We start from the raw sequence: 24164 nt of genomic DNA on the forward strand, positions 1-24164 counted from the left end.
AGGCAGAAGATGAGGATGGCTACCATTCAGTGAGATCTTACTATGTCCCAAGCATTTCATATGCATTTCTTCATTTGATCCTCACAAAAATATGAAGAAATACTATTATTTCCTTCATTTTTAAGATAAGAAAAATGAGCTTAAAGGACAAGCAGTCTGCTTAAAAATCATAGATCTGGTCAGTGGTAGTACTAGAGTTCATACCAGACCTGTGTGATCTCTGGCGGCAAGAGGGACAGAGGATGAAGAGGAGGCTTCCGTAACTTGCTCACAGTCACAAACAGCTGTTAAGTGGTAAAACCAGGGTTAGACCCTATGCCTGAGCTCCAAGCATTTTCTACTGTCTCCCCATTTTGTATCATTCCATAACAGAGCCTTACCCAAAGCAGGTGCTCAGTGAAAGTCTGTCGAATGACTGAACAAATGAAATGTTATACAAGTCCTATCTCTGTCCTTCCACTACTCATATGCTACTTTGCATTTTTATTGCTTTTAGCATGTGTGCACAATCTACCCTTGAAGTCCAACCCACCAGCTAATCACATGTTGCTGGTCGTACGACGATGATGACTAACACTGACGGAGGACGAAGAACGGTTCTAAGCTCTTTGAACCTACATTAATGTGTTTAGTTCTTAGAACCTTATGAGATAGTTAATATTACCTCCAACTTGCAGAAAGGGAGACTAAAGCAATTTTAATATTTAATTTTCTATTTAATTCTTAGTAGAATTTGAGTAATTTAGTACTAAGGATGTAATGTACAACATCATAAATATAGTTAATTATATATGAAAGTTGAGAGTAAATCCTAAGAGTTCTCATCACAAGAAAAAATGTTTTTTCTATTTCTTTAATTTTGTATCTGTATGAGATGATGGATGTTCACTAAACTTATTGTGATAATCATTTCATGATGTATGTAAGTCGAACCATTGTACTGTATACCTTAAACTTACACAGTGCTCTATATCAATTATATCTCAATAAAACTGTCAGAAGAAGAAAAAAAGAATTTGAGTAATTTGCCCAAGTTACTGGTAAATGGAGGAACTGGGATTCAAACCCAGTCTGGCTACAAAATCCATACCCTTGACTACTATTTCAGTCACCTTTGCATCTTCCAAAGCATCTGTAAATATTTGCAGACAGACTGAAATAACATTCTTATTCCTATCTAGTACCCTCTGCCCCCAAACACTGCTTAACTATGTCATCAAGATCAACAAAAAGTGTCAACTCCTTTACAAGCCATTCTCTCAGTGCATTGCAATGCTCTAAAACTTTTCTGGCCAAGCATCGTGGTGTGCTTTGGAGCCATAAGGACGGAGTACCTAACTGACACAAGTTTTGAAAGAAAAAGCATTTTTCTATTCTGCAGAGAAACATTCCTCAAATTCCACAGGTTCATTAAAAGCCATTGAGAATAATTTTTAAGAAGCGATAAGCACAGAAAAGCAGTAGAAAGCTTCAGAGATACACACAGCTGTCCTTACAAGATATGTTCTGTCTAAAATTGCTGAGATTAGAAATCTATTATTAGTATAGACTCCATGATTTGTCAGGTACCACAAATTTCTATTTATTCATTTCTTTAGCAAAGATCCTTCTTCTTACCATACCACTCTTGAGAAAGCCAGCTCTATTATTAGCAATGTTGTTGCTAATAACAATGTTGCTCCTTCTAGGCCCTGTTACCTGCCCTGTACAACCTGGTTAGCTTCACAGTGTGTCTGAGAACTTCAGTAAGTGACCAAAGAGGTGAACCTGACACTATCATTGTACTTTAAACACAGCCCCACCCTGACAATTGGTCACTTTCACTTTCCGCTAAGCAGCTGCCTTCTAGGAAAGGGCAGAAGGAAAAGCCGAAGAGCAGGAAAGAGCCCACTTCTGTTTCCCAAGAAAGGAAGGGAGCAGGGAGGTGCAGCCGTGCTAGCTCGCCACCGCCTATTGCTGCTGTGATCGCTCCACTGGTTTAGGTGGGCCAGAAAACCCCGGAGAATGCTGCTTCTGGGAAAAGAAAATCACTGCACCCTGTGCTCAGACTATACACACATCTGGATCACTGCTAGCCCCACTAACCTGCCCTGGTCCACTTGCCAAAACTCATACTCCCAGGAAGCCCAGAAGGTTTCCACTATATCTGAGGCCTCCTTTCCTCTTTCTATGATTCTACATGTTTGCAAACTGACTTTATCTTCTTTTTCTAGATTTGTTAAAGGGTTCCACTTTGAGCTGAGCAAACAGAACTTAAATTAAAACAAGGAGAAGGAGAAGAAAGCCACTTTCCAATCCCCACATCAAACCACTGGGCTGCATTTACACAGTATAGACCTGTAAAGGCTAAAATGTCTCAAGCTTTAGGTACGTTACTACTCAGCAAGACAAGAACTCAGAAATTCTGTTGGAAGACCCCACAGTAATGTATTTTAAAACTTCTACTGGGTGTCTATTACACACCAGCAGGATAGGAGCTTCAATGGTCACTCCATTTGATCCTTTTAGCGATGCTGTAAAGATACATGACCCTCTTTTTCTAAAGAAACTGAGGCTCAGAATTTCAGTGACTTGTTCATGTAGCTAACAAGTAACACAGCAGGATTTGAAGCCGAAGCCAATGCCACTGTCACTACATCCTGGCTGCCTCCACAAAGCTTCATAAAACTAAAAAATTAACTGGGGTAAAGCACAGTCACCAGTAGCATGGTCTTCTTTTTTATTTTCCTTTTAATATTTAACAGTCCCCTAAAACCTACAACAATCCAGCTATATACTTAAGTTACCCTGTAATAATAATCAGTGTCATATGGAAGAACATTATTTCCTTTTACACATATTTAATACAAAGCCATCTGTCCATCGGGGTTTATTACTCTCAATACAACAAAGAGAACATAAAAAATAGAAATGCAATCTGCAAAGCATACTTCACCAAAAAGAGATACATGCACTCACCTTTCAGAAGCGCAACGGACAGCTGATCAGTGTTCAGGTTATTGACATATTTCCCTAGATAGGTATTGAGAACCCAGGCTACAAGACCTTCCAACATGACTATATCCTCAAGACAAGGTGTTTAAAACTCATGGATCATTATTTCTCTCTCTCATGGTCACAGAAGAATCTATGAAAGAAAAAAAAAAGGAAATGAACAGAAAAACCTGACGGTTTTTCCAAGCTGATATCCTACTCTACCTGCCCTGAAGGTGGCTGGATGCAAATCACAGATTTAAGAAAAGATGGAGTGACCAATGTTCACTGCACCACTGTTTACAATAGCCAAGACATGGAGGCACCCTAAGTGTCCATCAACAGATGAATGGATAAAGAAGGTGTGGTGTGTGTATGTATGTGTGTATGTGTGTGTGTGTGTGTATATATATATATATATATATATATATATATAATGGAATACTACTCAGCCATAAAAAAGAAGGAAATATTATTTGCAGCAACATGCATGGACCTAGAGACTATCAAACTAAGTGAAGTCAGACAGAGAAAGACAAATATTATATGATATCGTTTATATGTGAAATCTGAAAAATAATATAAATGAATCTATATACAAAAGAGAAACAGACTCAGACATAGAAAACAAACTTATGGCTACTAAAGGGGGAAGAGGGGAGGGATAAATTAGGAGTATGGGATTAACAGACACACTAATATATATAAAATAGATAAGCAACAAGGGTTTACTGCATAACACAGGGAAGAATATTCAATACTGTATAATAACCTATAATAGAAAATAATCTGAAATATATATAACTGAATCACTTTGCTGTATACCTGAAACTACCACAATATTGTAAATCAACTATACTTCAATTAAAAAAAAAAAAAAGATGGGCTGCAAAGCACTGTGCAATGCCCCCACCAGTAAATGGAGGCCAAACCAACACATCTGCATTTTGATGCAGCTGCAAGGGATAGGCACTTATAAATTTACCAAAAATTACCTACAATTCAAAGTTGTGTATCTTTTCGATGTAACTGATTGTTAAACTGCTTGCTTTTGGTGACTGACCTGGGGACTAGACTGTCCTGATCAGAGGTTCTCATCCAGATGTGATACGGCAATGTCTAGAGACATTTTTGAATATCACGACTGGGGGGACTGCTACTGGTACCTTGTGAGAAGAGACCATGGAGGCTGCTAAACTTCCTACAATGCACGAGGTAGCCCCCCGCAGCAATGAATTATCCAGCCCCAAATGCCAATAGTACCAAGGTTGAGAAACCCTCTCCTAGATTAAGGCAAAAATGGCCTAAGAGATTGCATCAATAAACTTCATATTCTTCACCGATCCTCTTTAAGCCTTCCCGAAATCAATTTTGCAAACCTCTTCATCAGGCTCATTCATAAAATGATATAAATGGAAGGGAGACAACAGTGGTTTATAGTTCTTCTTAACTGTCCTGGAGCTGCATTGCTGGTACCTGGACACCACACAGTGCTGATACAAGGGACCCCCTTAGTCAGTAACTGCAGACAACAGAAATCCTCTGGTTCCAGCTGCAGTATTTACAGTCAGTGCTGATTTACTGCTGTCACTACAATAACTGCTGTTTATTAGCATTACAAAACAGAGATTATTTTTAGTATTCCGTAAAGTTAACATGAGGGAACTTGAGACACAAAAGTTTAAATGGGTTTCAAGATTGCTCAGCTAGTAGATCCTAGTTAGAACTGTGAGCTCCAAATCTTGCTTTGAGCCAAGCATGTCGGACACCAGCCCACCAAGCCTGACACTCCAGGTTTGCTGTGGCAGGCATCCCACTTGGAACCGGCCCTTTCGGGATCCTTTCCAAGCACTTTGCCCCACCTCCAGTTATTCACCTTAGTGCCAGGAGATACTCTTACCCCAACTGAGAGGCCTCCACCCACCAGAAACCCCCAAACACAAAGCTCTACAAGAGTTAACCTCCAGGAAAAATCTGTTTTTATTTGTCAGTAGTGTCCTGCATTTCCAGAGAAGATTAACTTTTATTTGTCAACAACGACAGTAAAAACATAAGAAAATAAACAGCATTTGGAAAAATACTAATTTCTTTCCAAAGATCTTTTTTAAAGCTACATTTTTATGTAAAATTAAGAATCTGCTAAAAATTACTGCATACACTTATTTAAAGAAGAGATTACAAGAACAAATTTCTTAAAATAAGAAATGTTTAACAGCCTGAGTAAAAGAAACACTTCTTTCTATAACTTTAAATGAGTAAACCTACAAAAACAAAACACAAACCTGACTAACCTAGTCTTACTATGTAGAGTCCAAACACACTTAGGCAAAGAGCCAAAGTTAGAAAACTCTTTACTTCTGAAGTGGCTGCCATTGATTCTGGTCCTAAATGCCAACAAACTCTCTCTGGTGCCATCCACAAGTGCTCTCCTCATAAAGGGAAACAACCGTCAGTTTGTACACAAGATCTGGCCCTACCCTACCTTCCCTGAAGGTGGACGAATGCAAAGCACTGATTAAAAGAAGATGGGGTAAGAAACACTATAAAACGCCCTGTGCAGTAAGTATATTGAGGCCCAAGCTAGATGGCATCCATTAGCTCTGCTAAGCATCTAGAGCAGATTTGAGGCCACTTCAAGGATTCCGTTAAGGAATCCGGTGTCAGGAAAGGCCGCCAGACTGGCCAGAATCCCAAAGTGTTTTTACACTCTGGTCCATCAGGGTTTCTAGGCCTGGTACTAACCCCACCTGGCCTCCCCTAATCGGTGGAGCAGGTGACACTGGGGATCAGTGCTCAGCCTACCGGTGGGCAGACGCCGGCCATGACCTTGAGCCAGGCCCCTCCCTCGAGGAGCGGCTGGAGCGCTGGAGCCCTGGAGCCCTGAGTAGGAAGGGCTGGCGACAGGACGCGGGAGCGGAGGCGGCGGGGCTGAGGGCTGCCGGCCCTGCGAGCTCGGACATCGGAGGCCGGAGAGGGGCGGAGGCCCGGCAGGAAGGAGACTGCCCAGGAGGCGAGGCTCCTCCAGCCCGCCTGCCGCCCCTCTGCTCTCAGAACCCTAAGCCCGGCTCCAGGGGACGGAGAGCCCACCTCCCAGATACAGCCTGAAAGGAACACAGCCGCGCGTCCCAGCCCCGGAAGGAGGGGCTCAGCCAGGATGTGACCCCGGGAGGCGAGGGATAAAGAGAGGTTTGAGGCCTGATGTCCCATCCCAGAACGAGACCCCAGAAGGCTGGAGAAGGGGATGTTTAAGACTCTCTGGAGCCCTGACTGGAGCCATGTTCTTGGGCATAAGGCAGGGGAGCTCATACCCTGGGCTCCCGCGTGGAGACCGAGGCTCCGGCGGGGAGACGCGGCCTGACACCCCCTCGATCCCAGGGCACCAGGCTACCCCGACCCGGAAAAGCGTGCGGGTCCGGCGGGGGTTCAAACTCCCCAGAACACGGACGCCGAAGTCCCGGGAGGCTCAGGACGCCCGAGCATATGGCTCGGGTGCCCGCAGAGCCTCGGACTCGAGAGTCCCGGTGAGGGCGGGGCGCTCGGGGCCGTCTGGGGCTCGGACACCCCAGGGATCCCCCGAGGAGCTTAGACGGCCGGAGGGCCGGACGCCGGGGTCCCCGGGCTCCCAGCGCAGCGCTCCGCCCGGGCGGGCCGGGGCCTCCAGGTCTGAAGCGAAGTCGGAGCGGTCGACCGCAGGTCCACGCCCGCCCTGCGGCCCCCGGCCCTGCTCGCCGCCCGGCGCCGCCCCGCCTCGGCCCGTACCTGTAGGTGTCCCGGACCGCCCGCCCCAGCCAGGCACTGCGCGGCGCTTCCTCTTCGCAGCTCCTCAATGGCGCTGGCCCGCTGCGCTCAGACCCGCCCCGACCCGACCAATCGAGCGGGCGACGCGCCTGCGCCTGGCCAGCCGAGCGCCGAGTCATCGAGGAGGCGCCCCCTGGCGCCCGCGGCCGCTCCTGCAGGTCTGCCCGCCCCTCCAGGGCTCGCAGGTGCTGGGGCTGAAGCGGTAGAAAGGCCCAAACAGCCCCCCCATTTTACAGCGCGGGGGTAAACCGAGTCCGGGGGAAGGATAATATATAGGACATATTGGCTCAGAAGTATTAGAACCCAGAATTCTTCCGTCTACAACGACCCGCCCGCAATCTGTTCGCCACTTATCAGCCGCAGGAGTCTGTTAAAACATAATTAATACCATGCCACTTTCCTGGTTAAAACCTCTTCCTCATTATACTTAAGTTAAAACCCACCTCCTCAGAGAGCCGACACCAAGATCCTACTGAATTTGTTCCATTCGCATTTCTGCCACTCTTTCCCAGGCCCGCTCTGTCCCAGCATCCTTCAGTTCCTGCCCCGGGACTTTTGCATTTGCATCTCTCTACTTAGGATGCTTTTACCCTAACTGCTGTCCAATGGGAATATAATGCAAGCCACATAGTACATTTATTTAGTCGGTACATTTTTTACAGGAAAAAGAAAAAGGTGAAATTAATAATATATTTTATTTAATCCAATATGTTCTAAATATTATCATCTCAACCTGTAACCAACAGAAAAAAATTATTAATGAGATATTTTGGGGTTTTTTATATTAGTTTTTTAGATCTGGTGTGTATTTTACGCTACTGCACATCGTAATACAAACTAGCTACATTTCAAGTGCTCAATAGACTTGTATGACTACAGGGCAGCTCTGGATAATCATACAGGCCACTCCTTGCTTCAAATATTCCATCTCAGAGAGGATTTCTCTGCTGCCGTATCTGAAGTTCCCCTCATCCATAACCCTGTTATATTATCTTAACAGAATGCTGCCTGAGATGAGATCATCTTATTTGTTTATACCTATGTTATCTTTCATCACCCTGAAAGTTCACTGACAGCAGAGATTATGTCTTTTTCACAAATGTTTCCTCAGTACCTAGACATGGCCTAGCACAGAAAAGGCCCAATGCTATGAAAGAATGAACAAATGAACGCCTCATCTTGGATTATCACCAGAAGGGCAGGAAGAACATCTCAGGCTCACAAAAAGTCAGAAGACGCAGGACACAGGCTGGCAAGGTTGCAAGACTATCTATTTACCATGACATTTATCAGCCCTCATGATGATAAGCTAATGAAGGTGCCTGTGGGCTGACTCACTCCCAAGCAAGCCCTGAGTTTCTCTGAGGTGGGGGTCAACCCATCAGAATCTCAACACTGGGTCCCCCCAGAAGCTGAGGTTTGGGTGTAAAACCCTAGACTCCACAGAAGGCAGAAGGGAAGGCAGCCATCAGAGCTGAAGGAGCTCAGGGTCCAGATCTTCCAACACAGAGACACCTGACTGTACCTGGGGAGTTTATTTAAAACGCGGATGCCAGGGCACCATTCCTTCAACCAGTATCACTGAGAGTCTTTGGGCCTCGGTCCCTTATCAATCTTAACATACGTTTACCACACAGCCATCCCACTCCCAGGTATTTACGCAAGAGAAATGAAAGCACATGTGCATGCAAAGACTTATACACAAATATTCACAGCAGCTTTATTCATCATAGCCCAAAACAGGAAATAATCAAAATATCCATCAACAGGAGAATGGATAAAGATATTGCAGGGACTTCCCTGGTGGTCCACTGGGTAAGACTCCACACCCCAGTGCAGGGAGTCTGGGTTCAGTCCCTGGTCAGGGAACTAGATCCTGCATGCGTGCCGCAACTAAGAAGTCCGCATGCCTCAACTAAGAGTCCGCATGCCACAACTAAAGATCCCACATGCCGCAACAAAGATCCCGCATGCTGCAATTAAGACCCAGTGCAGCCAAAATAAATAAATAAATATTTTAAATGTTTATAAAAGAAGAAAAGAGATTGCAATGGACCCACACAGTGGAATACTCAGCAGTGAAAAGGAGCAAACTGCTGATACAGATACTATCTTGGAGGAGCCTCAAAAGTATTAGCTTTGTGAAAAAAGCCAGACCACGCAAGGCCATGTACCGTAATGATTTCATTTCTATGCTATTCTAAACTAGAATGGCACAAGCAGATCAGTGGTGGCCAGGGGACAGGGGTGGAGGGAGGGGATTGACTAGGAAGGGACAGGAGGGAACTTTTCAGGGTGATGGAGCTGTTCTGGATCTTGATGGTTGCGATGATCATGAGTCTGTATACAGTTGTCAAAGTGCATTGAAGTGTGCACTTAAAATTGAAATTGTGTTTTCTGTTAATTATTCCTCAATAAAGCTGATATTTAAAAGATCTCCTCCCTCCTGGGGCTTACATACCAGCCAAGGGAGGAGAGACGGAGAACAAACAAAGTCAGCATAAAATATAGAGTGAACAGGATGGTGATGGGCACTAAAGAGAGAAATAACGCAGGGAAGCAAGGTAGGAAGGAGGACTGTACAGTTTTAGATGGAGGCCTCAGTGGGAAGAACTGGCCCCCAAGGGTTCAAGTTCAGGGAGTCTGCGGGGGGACCCAGCTCCCCAGGTGATGGGTTTGGAAATGCAGAGCTGGTCCAAAGCCCTCATTGTACAAAAGGGGAAACTGAGGACTAGGAAGGGGAAGGAATTAAAGTCATGCAGAGAGACCATAGGACAATGCAGGACTCTGCTGTGAGCCTGAATCCCTCTCCATAATGGCCTCAGCCTTTCCTGCACCAGCCCACAGCCCTGAGCTTCAATTATTAGAGCAAAATTTATACTCGTTATGGACAAAACAGGGAACAGAGAGGTCAAATGTTGTCCTGGCAGAAGGAAAGGGGTTGTGTTGGCCACAGGGAAGGTCCTCCCATGGTCCCCCACCCATGCTGTGGCCTCCAAAGCTGCAAGTTTCTGACACATAACAGGTGAGGGGCTGCAGGAGATGGGGGATGTCCTTAATTACCATCCACACTAGACTCTGAGATGTATCTTGGCCCAGAAGGGCCAGGTTTTCTGGGGCAGGCAGATTTGAGGGGCCCTGCTCAGTACTCCCCAATATCAGGCCCCTCCCTACCCAGCCTTCAGATCATCTAGACCAGAGTGGCTGCAGACAGTCAGCCAAAACTGCTGGAGAAATGTTCCTTTTGGCCCACACAAAATAATTGAAGTTAAGTTACATTTTAAAAGCTCGAGATCACTTGTGAAAACCTATATTTGGAGCTTCTCTAGAAAAAAAAAAATAAAAGGAAGAATTGGCAATGGTGGAACCCCCATCCTCCCTAGGCTTACATTCATTCATTTATTCTTTCACCATTTATTGAGCACCTCCTATACACTAGGCACTCTTCTAGGCACTTGGGGCTACATCACTGAGCAAAACAGACATATTTTTGTCTATAAAAATGCCCTATTGGAGTTTGTATTCTAGCAAGAGGAGCAGACGGTGAGCAATAAATATAACACATGTAAATCATACAATATTTGAGAAGGTGATAAGTACTGTAAGAGTCCCATGGGAGAGGTAGGCATCTTAGGGGAGAGGGAGCTATAATTTTACATATGAATGAATCAGATCCAGAAGTTTCCACAGCAGCACTGTCCAATAGAAATATAATGCAAGCCACACACGTAATTCTAAATTCTCTAGCGGCCACACTAAGTGAAAAGAAACAGGTGAAATTAGTGTTAATATTTTATTTAACCTAACATCTCCAAAATAGTATCATTTCAACATGTAATCAGTATAAAAATTATTACTGAGCTATTTTATATATGTTTTGTACTAAGTCTTCAAAATTCAGCATTTGTATTTGACAGTGCAGGTCCAGAGTCTCTTGAGAAAATGCAGACAGCCTGGGCAGGGGTGGTACTGTCACTCTGTGGGAAGAAGGACAAGGCACAGACCATAGCTCAGGGGTCAGCCCCATCATCTTACAGAGGGATTCTGAGCTCCAGAGAGGGACAGTGGCTACTCCAAGTTCACACAGCAGGTTATGGGTGGAGCTAAGGTACAATCGCAGGACTCTTAGCCTTTAGGTTTGCCCTGAGCAAACGCCCAGCTTTCCAGATGCTGCCTGGTTTCTGGTTTCTGAACATAGAGCTCCAGGTGGAGCAGAGAAGTCCCCAGAGAGAGAGAAAATTCTACAGAGCTGGTTATCAGGAGCCTCCCACAGTAAACAGACTGTCCACCCAACTCAACTCCTTAGATGAGTATCAAGCCCAGACAGTCCTGCCCTCCTCTGCATGGCAGAGATAATGGGTACCTTTCCTATCTCCCGGAGCAATTATGGAGATAAAATAACCGAAGCTCGGTTTCCCAACTCTTAGAGCAGGCAATGTTCAGATCTCTTCCATGATGTGGGAAATAAAACCCAACATCCTTCCCCTGGCTTCTGAAGACACCCTCTTGACCTCATGTCCTGTCCCTGGGGTTCCAAGGCTGTCCCACCCTCCCTTTACCAAGGCCTCTGCTCAAATACCAGCTCCTCAGAGAAGCCTTCCTGAACTCCCCTTGCAAACCAGCAATACCCCCACTCCCGTCTGTCCCCTTACGTTGCTTTATTTTTCTTCTTAGCACTCACCACGGGCATAGTCTACACATATTTTTTCACACAGTCCCTCCTAGCGTGCCAGCTCCAGCTGGCATTCTGTTGCATCCCCAGGACCACCCCCCCCAACACACAAAAATAGCCACTTATATTTACTGAACACTTACTATGTGTCAGGCACAATTCCAAGTATTTCACAGATAGTAGTTCATGCATTAATCCCTTACTCTGAGGGACGTAATATTTTAACCTCATTTTAGAGATAAGGAGAGTGAGGCACAGAGAAGGTCATTAACTTGCCTGAGGTCACACAAACAGAAGGTGGTGGAGCCAGGATTCACACCTGGAAAGGTGGACTTTAAGGCCCACAACTCTTGACTTCTGTGCTAATCCATCAGGGTGCCCCATAACAATGATGCCTGAATGCAGACTAGATGAAGAGGAATCCACAAGTTGCTTGCTCCCATCTGTGCTGGCCTCTACCTCATTGAAACCACTTGTTCTGTCTCAGTTAAAGAAAAGAAAGAAGCAGGAGGGTCTTCAACTGGCCCATTTTGACTGGTTAACCCATCAGGCAGGTGGCTGCCTTCAGTTACTCCAAATTTACCCACTGTGATATTGTGGTTTATAATAAGAAGTATATATTTGATCTTCATCCTCCATTCCTGGCTCACAACTCTTAAAAAATCTTTGGAATTTCCCAAGTGATGAGAGCAATGGAACATCTTTTGTTCAAATATTTGTCCTTGGGTCCTCATTTCTGAAGTAGCTCCAGAGCCATGAAGGCAAAACCAGTGTCTTATTATTCATATCAAACCCCTTTCAGTCACACCTAAGTTTATGTTAATAGGTGGCTTTTGGAAAGCCCCTAAGGATGAGGGCTGGTTGCCAGGGGAATGAACCACGTGATTAGAGGGTTGGAACTTTCCACCTCAGCCCCTTACCTCTGGGCTGGGAAGAGGGGCTGGAGGTTGAGTCAATCACCAATGGCCAGTGATTCAATCAAGCATGCCTATTAATGAAGCCTCCCTAAAACCCCAAAAGGACGGGGTTCAGAAAGCATCCCGCTGAACAAGTGGATGGACTGGGAGGGTGGTGCATCCAGAAGGAGCATGCAAGCCCCGGCCCCTTCTCACATAAACGTTGCCCTTTGCATCTCTTCTGTCTGGCTTTTCCTGAATCTGAGCTGTATCCTTTGTAATAAGCTGGTAGCCTAATAAGTAAACTGTTTCCTTGGGTCCTATGAACTGCTTTAGCAAAGTAATGAAACCAAAGTTGGTTGTCGTATAAGAGGTCGGTTGGAAGCACAGGTAACACCTGGACCTGTGATTGGTGTGTGAAATGAAGGCAGTCTTGTGGGAGTGAGCCCTTAACCTGTGAGATCTAGCGCTACCTCTAGGTAGCTACAAGTGTTCAGTGAGTCCCTTTGCCCACTGCCCACCTTAGCAGGACAGGGGAAGCCCTTTAGACCTGGCCCCTCTCTTTCCCTCTCACTGTGCCCCATCCTAGCCCCAGGTCATGCTCCGGCCCTCCCTCCATTCGTCAGGCCTCTTCTCCAAGTCACCTCTCTGGTCCCTTCCCTGATGTCCTGATCCAGGAGGGGGATCCCCCAATCCTTCCGTTCTCTGTGGCCAGCTTCATTTTCCTCATATAGAAAGGAGACAGACTTTGTAGAAACTCTAAGTTGAAATTTTAATGTGGCTTGGATGTGTGCATGAATCCATTTTTAGAAAATACTACTCCCATTAATTATGGCCCAGCCATAATTAATGAGTTAGGTATACTGTACTTAAGAGCAGTACCCCATAAACATGAGTGGGAATGAGAGCTCTATCCTGGGATGCTGACTGGCGCAAAGAAAAAGTAGATTAGATGCTATTAAGAAGCATGTAATACCCCTAATCTAATACTTGTACCATCTGCTGTAAGCCATTTGTGTGTTTTCTTATTGTCTCTCTTCCCACCCATTTGTTTTAGTCGTTGCTGTATCCCAACACCTAGAGCAGTGCCTGATGTGAAGTAGGAGCACAGTAAATACTTACCCATTCAAACACTGGGAGCCGGCAGGATGCATTTGTGGTACTTAAAGCCATGACGCTGGATGGGACTCGCAGGGGAGGGTGTGGGAGGTGGAGAAGATGCCCAAGGGCCGAGATGAGGAGGGAGAAGCAAAGGAGGCAGAAGGAGCCCCCGAGACGAGCCGGCAGGAGAGCCAGGGCTGTGTGTGCTCCTGGAAGCAGGTGAGCAGCGTGTTTCAGGGAGGGGGCTGGTCACTTGGGTCAAACTCTGCCCACAGGGGGAGTGAGAGGAGACCTGAGAGCCTCTGTGACTCAAGCAGCAGGGTTAGTGTCAGCAGCAACCCGGCCAGTAGAGTTTTAGTGGTGAGGTGGACACAGCCTCACTGGTGTGAGCTCAAGAGAAAATGAAAGAAGATAAATTGGAGACAGTGAATGCCAACAGACAACATTTTCTACGTGTTTTGCTGTTAGGAGTAGCTGGGAGTTCCTTGGCAGTCCGGTGGTTAGGACTCAGCACTTTCACCTCCATGGCCCTGGGTTCAATCCCTGGTCCAGAAACTAAGATCCTACAAACTGTGCAGTGTGGCCAAAATAACAAAACAAAACAAAACAGTAGCTGGGAAATCTGACAGTAACTGAAGGGAGAATTGTTTTCAAGGAGGTTTTGCTGTTTGTAATTGTAGCGAAATGCACATAACATAAAATCTGCAATCTCAATCATTCCTGAGAGAACAGTTCAGTGGCCTTAAGTACAGGCACACCTTGTTTTATTGCATTTCCCTTTATTGTGCTTTGCAGATACTGCGTTTTTTACAAACTGAAGATTTGTGACAACTGTGCATCTAGCAAGTCTATCGGTGCCATTTTTCCAAAAGCATTTGTTCACTTTGTATCTCTGTGTCACGTTCTGGTAATTCTTGAAATATTTCGGGAATTCCCTGGTGGTCTAGTGGTTAGGACTCCACGCTTTCACTGCCGAGGGCCCTGGATTCAATCCCTGGTTGGAGAACTAAAATCCTGCAAGCCCGTGGCACGGCCAAAAATTTAAAAATTCTTGAAATATTTCAAACTTTTTCATTATTATTATATTTGTAATGGTGAAATGTGATCAGTGATTTTTGATGTTACTATTGCAATTGTTTGGGGGGCATCCAAAACCACGCCCATATAAGATGGTGAAGTTAATCAATGTTGTGTATGTTCTGACTGCTCCACTGACCAACTATTCCCCCATCTCTCTCCCTCTCCTCGGGCCTTCCTGTTCCCCGAGACACAACAATATTTAAATCATGCCAGCTAATAACCTTACAATGGTCTCTAAGTGTTCAAGTGAAAAGAAGAATCACATGTCTCTTACTTTAAATCAAAAGTTAGAAATGATGGGGGACTTCCCTGGTGGTCCAGTGGTAAAGAATCTGCCTTCCAATGCAGGGACGTGGGTTCGATCCCTGGTCGGGGAACTAAGATCCCACAAGCAGCGGGGTAACTAAGCCCACGTGCCACAGCTACTGAACCTGCACGCCTCAACGAGAGAGAGAAAAAACCCACACGCCACAACTAGAAAGAAGCCCGCTAGAGAGAAGCCCGTGGGCCGCAGTGAAAGATCCCGCACGCCTGAACAAAGATCTTGCATGTCGCAGCTAAGACCTGATGCAGCCAAAAAAAAAAAAAAAGTTAGAAATGATGAAGCTTACTGAGGAAGGCAGGTTGAAAGCTGAGATAGGCAGGTAGGCCTCCTGTGCCAGTTAGCCAAGTTGTGAATGCAAAGGAAAGTTCTTGAAGGAAATTAAAAGTGCTACTCCAGTGAATATATGAATGATGAGAAAGCGAAACAGCCTTATTGCTGATATGGAGAAAGTTTTGGTGGTCTCGATCGAAGATCAAACCAGCCACAACAATGCCTTAAGCCAAAGCCTAACCCAGAGCAAGGCTCTAACTTTCTTCAATTCTAGGAAGGCTGAGGGAGGTGAGGAAACGACAGAAGAAAAGTTTGAAGGCAGCAGGGGTTGGTTCACGAGGCTGAAGGAGAGAAGCCGTCTCCATAACATAAAAGTGCCACGTGAAGCAGCAAGTGCTGATATAAAAGCTGCAGCACGTTATCCTGAAGATCTTGCTCAGACAATGAATGAAGGTGGCTCTGCTAAACAACAGATTTTCAACGTACCTGAAACAACCTTCTACTGGAAGACGGTGGCATCTAGGACTTTCATAGCTAGAGAGGAAAAGTCAGTGCCTGGCTTCAAAGATTCAAAGGACAGACTGACTCTCTTGTTAGGGGTTAATGTAGCTGATGACTTTAGGTTAAAGTCAAGGCTCACTTTACCATTATGAAAATCCTAGGGCCCTTAAGAATTATGCTAAATATACTCTGTCCGTGCTCTATAAATCCAACAAAACCTGGATTGACAGCACATCTGTCTACAACATGGTTTACTAAATATTTTAAGCCCACTGTTGAGATCTACTGCTCAGAAACAAAGATTCCTTCCAGATATTACTGCTCATTGACAATGCACCTGGTCACTCATGAGCTCTGATGGAGATTAATGTCTTCGTGCCTGCTAACAGAATACCCATTCTGCAGCTCATGGATCAAGGAGTAATTTCAACTTTCAAGTCTTATTATTTAAGAAATACATTTTGTGTGGCTATAGCTGCCATACATAGTGAGTCCTCTGATGGATCTGGGCAAAGTCAGTTAAAAAACCCTTCTGGAAAGGAGTCACCATTCTAGATGCCATTAAGACCATTCATGTTTCATGAGATGAGGTCAAAATATCAACCTTAATAGGAGTTTAGAAAAAGTTGATTCCAATGTTCATTGATGACTTCGAGGGATTTAAGACTTCCGTGGAGGAATAACGGCAGATGTGGTAGAAATAACAAAAGAAGTAGAATTAGAAGTGGAGTCTGAAGATGTGACTGAATTGCTGCAATCTCACGATAAAACTTGAATGGATGAGGACTTGCTTCTTATGGATGAGCAAAAAAAAGTGGGTTTTTTGAGATGGAATGTACTCCTGGTACAGGTGATATGAAGATTGTTGAAATGACAGCAGGGAATTTAGAATCTTATATAAACGTAGTTGATAAAGCAGCTGTAGGGTTTGAGAGGATTGACTCCAATTTTTTTTTTTTTTTTTTTTTGCGGTACGCTGGCCTCTCACTGTTGTGGCCTCTCACTATTGTGGCCTCTCCTGTTGCGGAGCACAGGCTCTGGACGCGCAGGCTCAGCGGCCATGGCTCACGGGCCCAGCCGCTCCGCGGCATGTGAGACCTTCCCGGACCGGGGCACAAACCTGTGTCCCCTGCATCGGCAGGCAGACTCTCAACCACTGCGCCACCAGGGAAGCCCAGACTCCAACTTTTAAAGAAGCTCTACTGTGGGTAAAATGCTATCAAACAGCTGTGTATGCTACAGAGAAATCGTCTGCGAAAGGAAGAGTCAATCAATGCAGCAAACTCCATTGTTGTCTTATTTTTAAAAATAAGAACCTTCAACAACCACCGCCCTGATCAGTCAGCAGCGTCAACATCAAGGCGAGACCCTCCACCAGCAAAAAGATTACGACCCACTGAAGGCTCGGATGATGGTTGGCATTTTTTAGCAATAAAGTTTTGTTTTTTGTTTTTGTTTTGGCTGCCTTGGGTCTTTGTTGCTGCGCGCGGGCTTTTCTCTAGTTGCGGCGAGCGGGGGCTGCTCTTCGTTGCGGTGTGCGGGCTTCTCATTGCGGTGGCTTCTCTTGTTGCGGAGCATGGGCTCTAGGTGCGCGGGCTTCAGTAGTTGTGGCACTCGGGCTCAGTAGTTGTGGCTCGCGGGCTCTAGAACGCAGGCTCAGTAGTTGTGGCGCACGGGCTTAGTTGCTCCACAGCATGTGGGATCTTCCTGGACCGGGGCTCAAACCCGTGTCCCCTGCACTGGCAGGTGGATTCTTAACCACTGCACCACCAGGGAAGTCCAATAAAGTATTTTTTAATTAAGGTATGTACATTGTTTTTCTAGACATAATGCTATTGCACACTTAATAAACTACAGTATAGTGTAAACGTAAATTTTATATACACTGGGAAACCAAAAAATTTATGTGACTCGCTTTATTGTGGTGGTCTGGAACCAAACCTGCACTCTCTCCAAGGTATGCCTGCATATTCACCATGTTGGGCAACCATCACCACCATCCGTGTCCCTAACTCTTTTCATCTTACAAAATTGAAAATTCTGTACCCAGTACACATTAACTCCAAATACCCCTCTCCCCCCAGCCTCTGGCAACCCCCATTCTACTTTCTGTCTCTCTGAATTTGGCTGCTCTGGGGGCCTCATATAAGTGGAATCATACGGTATTTGTCTTTTTGTGACTGGCTTCTTTCACTTAGCATAATGTCTGTGAGGTCCATCCATGTTGCAGAATGTGTCAGAATTTCTTTCCTCTTTAAGGCTGAATAATATTCTATTGTATAAATATACCACCTTTTGTTTACCCATTCTCCCATCCATGGACCCTTGGTTTGCTGCCACCTTTTAGCTATTGTGAATAATGCTGCAATGAACACTGGCATATGAGTATCTGTTTGCATCTCTGCTTTCAATTCTTTGGGGTTTAATCAGAATTAGAATCACTGGATCATACAGCAATTCCCTATTTAATTTTTCTGAGAAACCACCGTACTGTATTCCATAGCATCTGCACCAGTTTACTTTCCCACCAGCAATGCAAAAGGGTTCCAGTTTCTCTACATCTTCACCAATGCTTCCTTCCTTCCTTTTTTCTTTCTTTCTCTCTTTCCTCTTCCTTTCTTTTCCTTCCTTCCTTTTTTTCTTTTTTTCTCTTCCTTTCTTTTCTTTCTTCCTTCCTTCCTTCCTTCCTTTCTTTCTTTCTTTCCTTCCTTCCTTTCTCCCCTCCCTCCCTCCCTCCCTCTCTCTTTCTTTCTTTTTATATTTGCCATTCTAATGGGTATGAGGGAGTAAGTTGTTTTTTACATGGAAGAATCATTCGTATGTTTGCATGCAGGCAGGAAAGATCTGGGAGACCAGGAAGTTGATGCTAAAGGAAGGAGAGAGGAGAGGTGCTGGAGCAATGTCCTAGAGTTGGGAGAGATGCTGAGATCCCGAGATATGTGTTCTCTTCTCTTATCTCCTCAGTGAAATGGGCAGCCAGGTAACCAGGTGACGGTAATGGTGGGGTGAGGTCAGAGGTTTGAGGAGAGAAGACACGGTGTGAGATAGTCTCTCTAAAAGAGTGTATGGATGGATGGTGGAGGTTGGGAGGCTGGATAATGGCTCCCAGAAAGACGCTGACGTCCGAATCTCTGAAATCTGTGAATGTAACCTGGCAGGATCTTGAGATGGGGAGATTCTCCTCGATTCCCTGGGTGGGGCCAACGTAGTCACATGTGGGAGGCTGAGGGAGATTTGACTACGGAAGGTATTACACTGCTGGCTTTGAGAATGGGGGAAGGAGCCACACCCCAAGGAATGAAGGTGCCTCTAGAAGCCGAAGGTAAGGAAACGAATTCTCCCCTAGAGGCTCCAGAAACAGACTCCCCTTTACAGCCTAGCCTCCCTGGTGACCCCTTGATTTTCGACTTCTGATTCCAGAACTACAGAGAATGAACTTATCTTGTTTTAAGCCACTAAGTTTGTCTCATTTGTTACAGCAGCAATAGTGAACCCAAGCAGGACCCTGTGGGGCTCCTGGGCAAGGAAGCCTTTCTGTGCCCCCCATTTCTTGATTGTAGGGAATAGACTCCAGCCTTCATGACCTTCCCTGAGTCCCAAAGAACAGATTCGAACAGTTGCTAATCAGGGAAGGCTGGGGGATGCAGAGAAAAGGGAGGAGCAGTCAAGAAGCAATAGTGCAGCCTTGGGGCAGGGTCCTGGTCCCACCTCAAGGGATACACATGACAATATCTTTGAGCTCTTCTGCAGAACTAAAACCCCCAACAAATGTAAGATGTTAACTACTTGATGAAGCATTCTTCATTCCAGAGAAGGTCATGGTTTGGCAACTCCACCCGTAAACCACTGCTATAAAACTCCTCACCAAATCCCCCTCCCCACGCCAGGTAGGGACACACAGTTTGTTTTTTGATTTTTGGTGTTTTCTTTTGCGGTACACGGGCCTCTCCCTGTTGTGGCCTCTCCCATTGTGGAGCACAGGCTCCGGACCTGCAGGCTCAGCGGCCATGGCTCACGGGCCCAGCTGCTCCGTGGCATGTGGTATCTTCCCGGACCGGGGCACGAACCCATGTCCCCTGCATCAGCAGGCGGACTCTCAACCACTGCGCCACCAGGGAAGCCCGGGACACACAGTTTTTGAGGGCACAGGCCCACTATGTCCCCCTTTGCCTGGCAAAGCAATAAAGCTATTCTTTTCTACTTCACCCGAAACTCTGTCTCTGAGACTCGATTTGGCACCGGTGCACAGAGGCTGAGTTTTTGGCATCAAGATGAGGTCCAGGAAATCACCAAGAATAAAGATGGGTCCAGTGAGGGAGTGACAGAAAACAGGGAAGGAGTCTGAGTGAATTCAGGGGCCAGGGTCTCTCTCCCGTTCAGGCCTTGACATGAGGAAACCCCTTTGCCTGCAACCTCCTCCCAATCCTTTATTCTGGAAAACTCCTGTTCGTGCCTTAGGAACAGGTTAGGGGTCACCTCCAGAACCCTTCCCCTGATCCCCTGGCTGTGGTTGGGGTCTTCCTCTGCTCCCAGAGCCCCTGTGCTCATCTTGTTACCCAAAAACTGGGTTTGCCTCTTGGTGGGTGTTGAACAAGCCGAAGATCAAGAGAAGGATTTATGACTACTTGCAGTAAGTCAGGAGCACACCGGGGATCTCTCCCAAAGCAATGTCTTCCCAAACAGCAAAATTGGGGAAGTTTTAAGCTAAGTGTACATGCATACACATGAAGGGGCTTGGGCAGCAGGCAGAGTCCAAGCTTTAGTTGATTGAAGTCAAGAGGGTCAGAAAAGGTCAACATCCTCATCCTTCAGGCCCTAGTTGATCTAGTGGTTGATTGCATCAGGCTAATCTTCACCATTGATACAGAACTGGGAGTCTTTACAACTGGTACATTATCTTTGCTATTGTCACTTCTCTTGCCCGGCTATTGTTTGTTTCTTCATTCCTTTGCTCAAGATCATTGATTACTGAGACCTGTTCAAGGGCAAGCATTGTGGCCAGGTTTAGGTCACAAAACAGCTTAAGCCAAAAATGGCTTCTCTGCTGTCAAGAAAGCCATCCCGGACTTCCCTGGTGGCACAGTGGTTAAGAATCTACCTGCCAATGCAGGGGACACGGGTTTGAGCCCTGGTCCAGGAAGATCCCACATGCCACAGAGCAACTAAGCCCGTACGCCACAACTACTGAGCCTGTGCTCTAGAGCCTGCATGCCAGAACTACTGAGCCCGTGCACCACAACTACCGAAACCCGCACGCCTAGAGCCTGTGCTCCGCAACAAGAGAAGCCACCGCAATGAGAAGCCTGCGCAACACAATGAGTAGCCCCCGCTCACCACAACTAGAGAAAGCCCCCATGCAGCAACAAAGACCCAACGCAGCCAAAAATTAATTAATTCATTAATTTAAAAAAAATGAAAGCCACCCCTGGTTCTCTTTCTCCAAGGACCCCCTAACTTACCTGCTTACAGTCTGAGCACGCAGTGATGGGCCTCATAGGTGTCTCCGAGATTGGGGCCTCCTGGAGGCCAGAGTCTTGTTTCCCTGAGTGAGGAGGGGGAGCACGTGAACAAGCAGACCTGCAGAGACCCCCGCAACCCTCAGAGAGGGCCCAGGAGACCAAGGTGATGGACGGGGCAAGTGATGAGGGCGTATTTGGAGGCCAGCTGGGTGGCTCTGGACAAAGGGCTGCCTTGCCACTGTTCACAGGCCCGAGGGCACAGCTGGGCTCTCAGCTGTAATGCAGGTGCTTCTGGGGTCCCGCCACAGCCTGGACTTGTCAGACTCCAGTGGCCATGACCTTCTCCCCTTCACACTGGTGTCAGGCACTAGGACCATGGACATCCCCCAGCTCAGACCCAAAGACAGAGCCAGCAGCCAATGTGTAAAACAAACGAAAGGTTTATTTATAAGCAGGAACGTCGTGTGGGATACATACAGTGCAAACTCTCGTCTTGGGATCAACACAAGCCCACAAGCTGGAAAATTGTTACCAAATTAGGTCGAATGGGCCCCCCACTTAGGCCCTAGCCTGGCTGAGGCCCCCTGCCTTGGCAGAGAAGGTCCTCTTTCCATTTGGGTTCGCACAGCCAAAAACAAAACCGAAGCTGAGATTAGAGCGGCGCGAGATTTATTAATGGCCAGGGAATGGAGAAGCAGGAACTTAGTTCATAAATGCACTTCTCGCCTTAATGGTGAGAAGGATTTACTTTTAAGGAGTAAGGACAATGGGGGTTAGAGTGAGGCGAATGATGGGGAGGCAAATGCATTACTTTTCTGGGAAAGAGGCAGGGTTTTCCTAGAAATGGGGTGCCATCCCTTTTCTGTCCTTTTTTGGTCAGTGACTTCCGGTCACAGCCATTGTAGGTGTGTCATTTAGTAGCTAATGTAGTAAAATCAGTGTAGAATGAGACTCAGGGTCTACTAGAGGTCAGATCCATCGCCATCTTGGTTTCAGCGGGTCCTATCCAGTTTTTGTTTCCCTCTTCCTATAGCTTCTTTCTTTGTGTCCAGACCCTGCGACTTAAAGGTGTATGTTAGTTCCTGTTCAAGGGAGGGGTTGGTGGGTTTTGACCAAGGGTCTGGTGGCAATTCTGGTAACAAAATGAGGCCACACCCAGAAAGAGTCTCCTTCCAATTCATCCCTGTTCTGCTGGGGTGATGACAATGAGGCCTGAGGTCCTCCCAAGACGGTCCACCAGGGGGCAGAGGTGCTCCACGGCCATAAAGGGTCCAATGTGGTTGGAGACCCTGGCCAGTCCAGGCAGAAGGACATCTTGATTCCGGAGTGGGAAGCCTTTCTTCACTCCATGGTAGTGGCTGGGCTTCTCCTACCTTCCAAAAGTTCAGCTGCCAAGTTCAAGTCCAGTGGAATTTTTCAACAAGGGATCCAAATATCAGGGACCCAACAGTCTTCTCAAGGAGGCCCCCATCCCCCTTCCTTCCAGAATCCGGTTAAGGCCACACTTGTCCACTGTCTACGGGGCCTGGGCATGCGTTTGTGGGGAGTGGGCTGACCCCTTAATGGGGAAAAATCCCTCGGCAAAAGTGTTAGCTTCGGCTGCTTCCGGCAGGCCATATGATCTGAAAACATGGGCTACACAGAACCACAACACACAACGCAGACACAGGACTGGCTCTCAGCATCTCACGACCACTCAGGCTCTCAGTGGGCACAGTACCAAAGTGGCTCCGAGGCTCCATGGGGACCTGGGACTCCAAGAACAGGGGGAGGGGGTCGGGAGAAACAGGAGCATCCCCTTGGAAGGCAAAGGAGGAAGGTCCAGGCTGAGGTAGGAGGAGATGGTTGCAGGGCCTCAGTCATCTCCAGTTCCTGAAATTCCCTGATAGGAAAAGGTGTGGCCTTGGAGCTCCACACCAGACAGTGGGGGAGGGGAAGCTCAAACTGGGGGTAAATGGGAGTGAAGCTCAAAGGCAGAGGATACAAACTCTGAGTTTGGCTTTGTTACACTTGGCTTGTTTATCCGCATGGTAGCTAATGGGTTTTTTGTTTGTTTGTTTTTTAAATTGCCACATGTTAAAACTGGAAGATTTCCGGTTAGAGGTTTGCCATCTTAACCAGGTCACAGCCCTCATTCAGGCTGCCTGCCTGGGCATCTGGTTTTCACCCCATGGTACGAGATGGAGCTAGCAGGAGTGGATTTGGAGGTGGTGCTTCCAAAAGTCCTGAGCTAACCTGGGGGACTCCTGTCCCTTACAGGGGTTGCCACCCGCTCCCCGCACAGAACCATCTGATTGATGACATCCACCCCTACTACCCCCACTGGGACCATCCTGCAGTCTCACATTCAGGCTAAAGCCCTGCTCTTTCCCCACTGCCCCTTCTGCAAGGATGATGCATGCAGCATCCCTCCTCCCCAGCAGGAAGCCAGAGCCGGGTAGAGCCCAGGGATTAAAAGAAAAGTAAAAAACCAAAAAACGACAAGGGCTCCAGGAACCAAGCATGCAGGACCGGCTGGAGGCGCAGCTCTCAGAGAGGCAGGGGATTTGTTCCAGGCTGCCCAGCGCATCCGTGTCCATCAGCCTTCCAAGAGAGACACACACCATGACAGGACACACCATGACTCTCCCTGCCTCGTCTGCCTGCAGGTGAGAGGAAGGCTGAGGCCGTGGAAGCCGCTAAAGGAATTTGGCCCAGAAAGAGTCAGAGTCCTGCGGGGGAGGGGCCTAGAAGGACCAGGGGTTGGTCCCACCTTGGCTGTGACACAGGCCACGCCAGACTGGTTAGCTGGGCTTCATCCCGGCATCAGGTACACCGAGGGGCAGGGGCTTCTCCTCTGGGCTCTGCAGCAGAGTCTCTGGAGCCTCTGGCTGGGACTGGAAAGGGCATTCCTCCTTGGAGAAGGGGACGTGCTCATCTTTCGGGGAGCCAGAGGGGCTGGTGTCTGTGTCCCTCGTGGAGCTGGCCTGGGAGGGGCATTGAGAGCTGTGGTCAGAGCCGCTGCAAACGTTGACAATGCAGGTGACATTGACCTGGGTCCCGTGGCCACCAGATGATGCCTCTGCTAAACACAAGACAGGAGAAAGTGG

General features: G+C 46.9%; 3 protein-coding genes across 7 annotated transcripts in view; 1 reads left to right on the forward strand and 2 right to left on the reverse strand.

Annotated features, from left to right (window-relative positions):
- Nucleotides 1–6807, reverse strand: part of VPS13D (vacuolar protein sorting 13 homolog D) — a 246829-nt gene extending 240022 nt beyond the window's left edge. For 2 of the 3 annotated variants that reach the window (XM_029230144.1, XM_029230148.1), the window contains exons 1-2: nt 6733–6807; nt 2959–3127 (exon numbers count right to left, since the gene is read on the reverse strand). In XM_029230144.1, coding sequence (XP_029085977.1) covers nt 2959–3055 — 97 coding nt within the window. In that variant the 5' untranslated portion in view covers nt 3056–3127; nt 6733–6807. Of the gene's footprint in view, nt 1–2958; nt 3128–6732 lie in introns of those variants that run through there. The other variant, XM_029230145.1, reaches the window with a different exon arrangement.
- LOC114898051 (translation initiation factor IF-2-like) lies at nt 6249–6977 on the forward strand. Its single transcript, XM_029227061.1, has one exon. The coding sequence runs from the start codon at nt 6249–6251 to the stop codon at nt 6975–6977; it is 729 nt and encodes a 242-aa protein (XP_029082894.1).
- Nucleotides 6978–21499: 14522 nt separating this feature from the next.
- TNFRSF1B (TNF receptor superfamily member 1B) overlaps nt 21500–24164 on the reverse strand; it is a 35949-nt gene continuing 33284 nt past the window's right edge. For 2 of the 3 annotated variants that reach the window (XM_029228207.1, XM_029228209.1), the window contains one exon: nt 21500–24139. In XM_029228207.1, the coding sequence (XP_029084040.1) occupies nt 23859–24139 (281 nt within the window). In that variant the 3' untranslated portion in view covers nt 21500–23858. The remainder of the gene's footprint in view (nt 24140–24164) is intronic. The other variant, XM_029228208.1, reaches the window with a different exon arrangement.

This window comes from Monodon monoceros, unplaced genomic scaffold (assembly GCF_005190385.1).
Source record: "Monodon monoceros isolate NGI ecotype Baffin Bay Population unplaced genomic scaffold, NGI_Narwhal_1 Super_Scaffold_18, whole genome shotgun sequence".
NCBI classification, from domain to species: domain Eukaryota; kingdom Metazoa; phylum Chordata; class Mammalia; order Artiodactyla; family Monodontidae; genus Monodon; species Monodon monoceros.

Coding starts and splice junctions, on each gene's coding strand:
- LOC114898051 (XM_029227061.1), top strand. CDS start 6,249: ATGTTCTTGGGCATAAGGCAGGGGAGCTCATACCCTGGGCTCCCGCGT.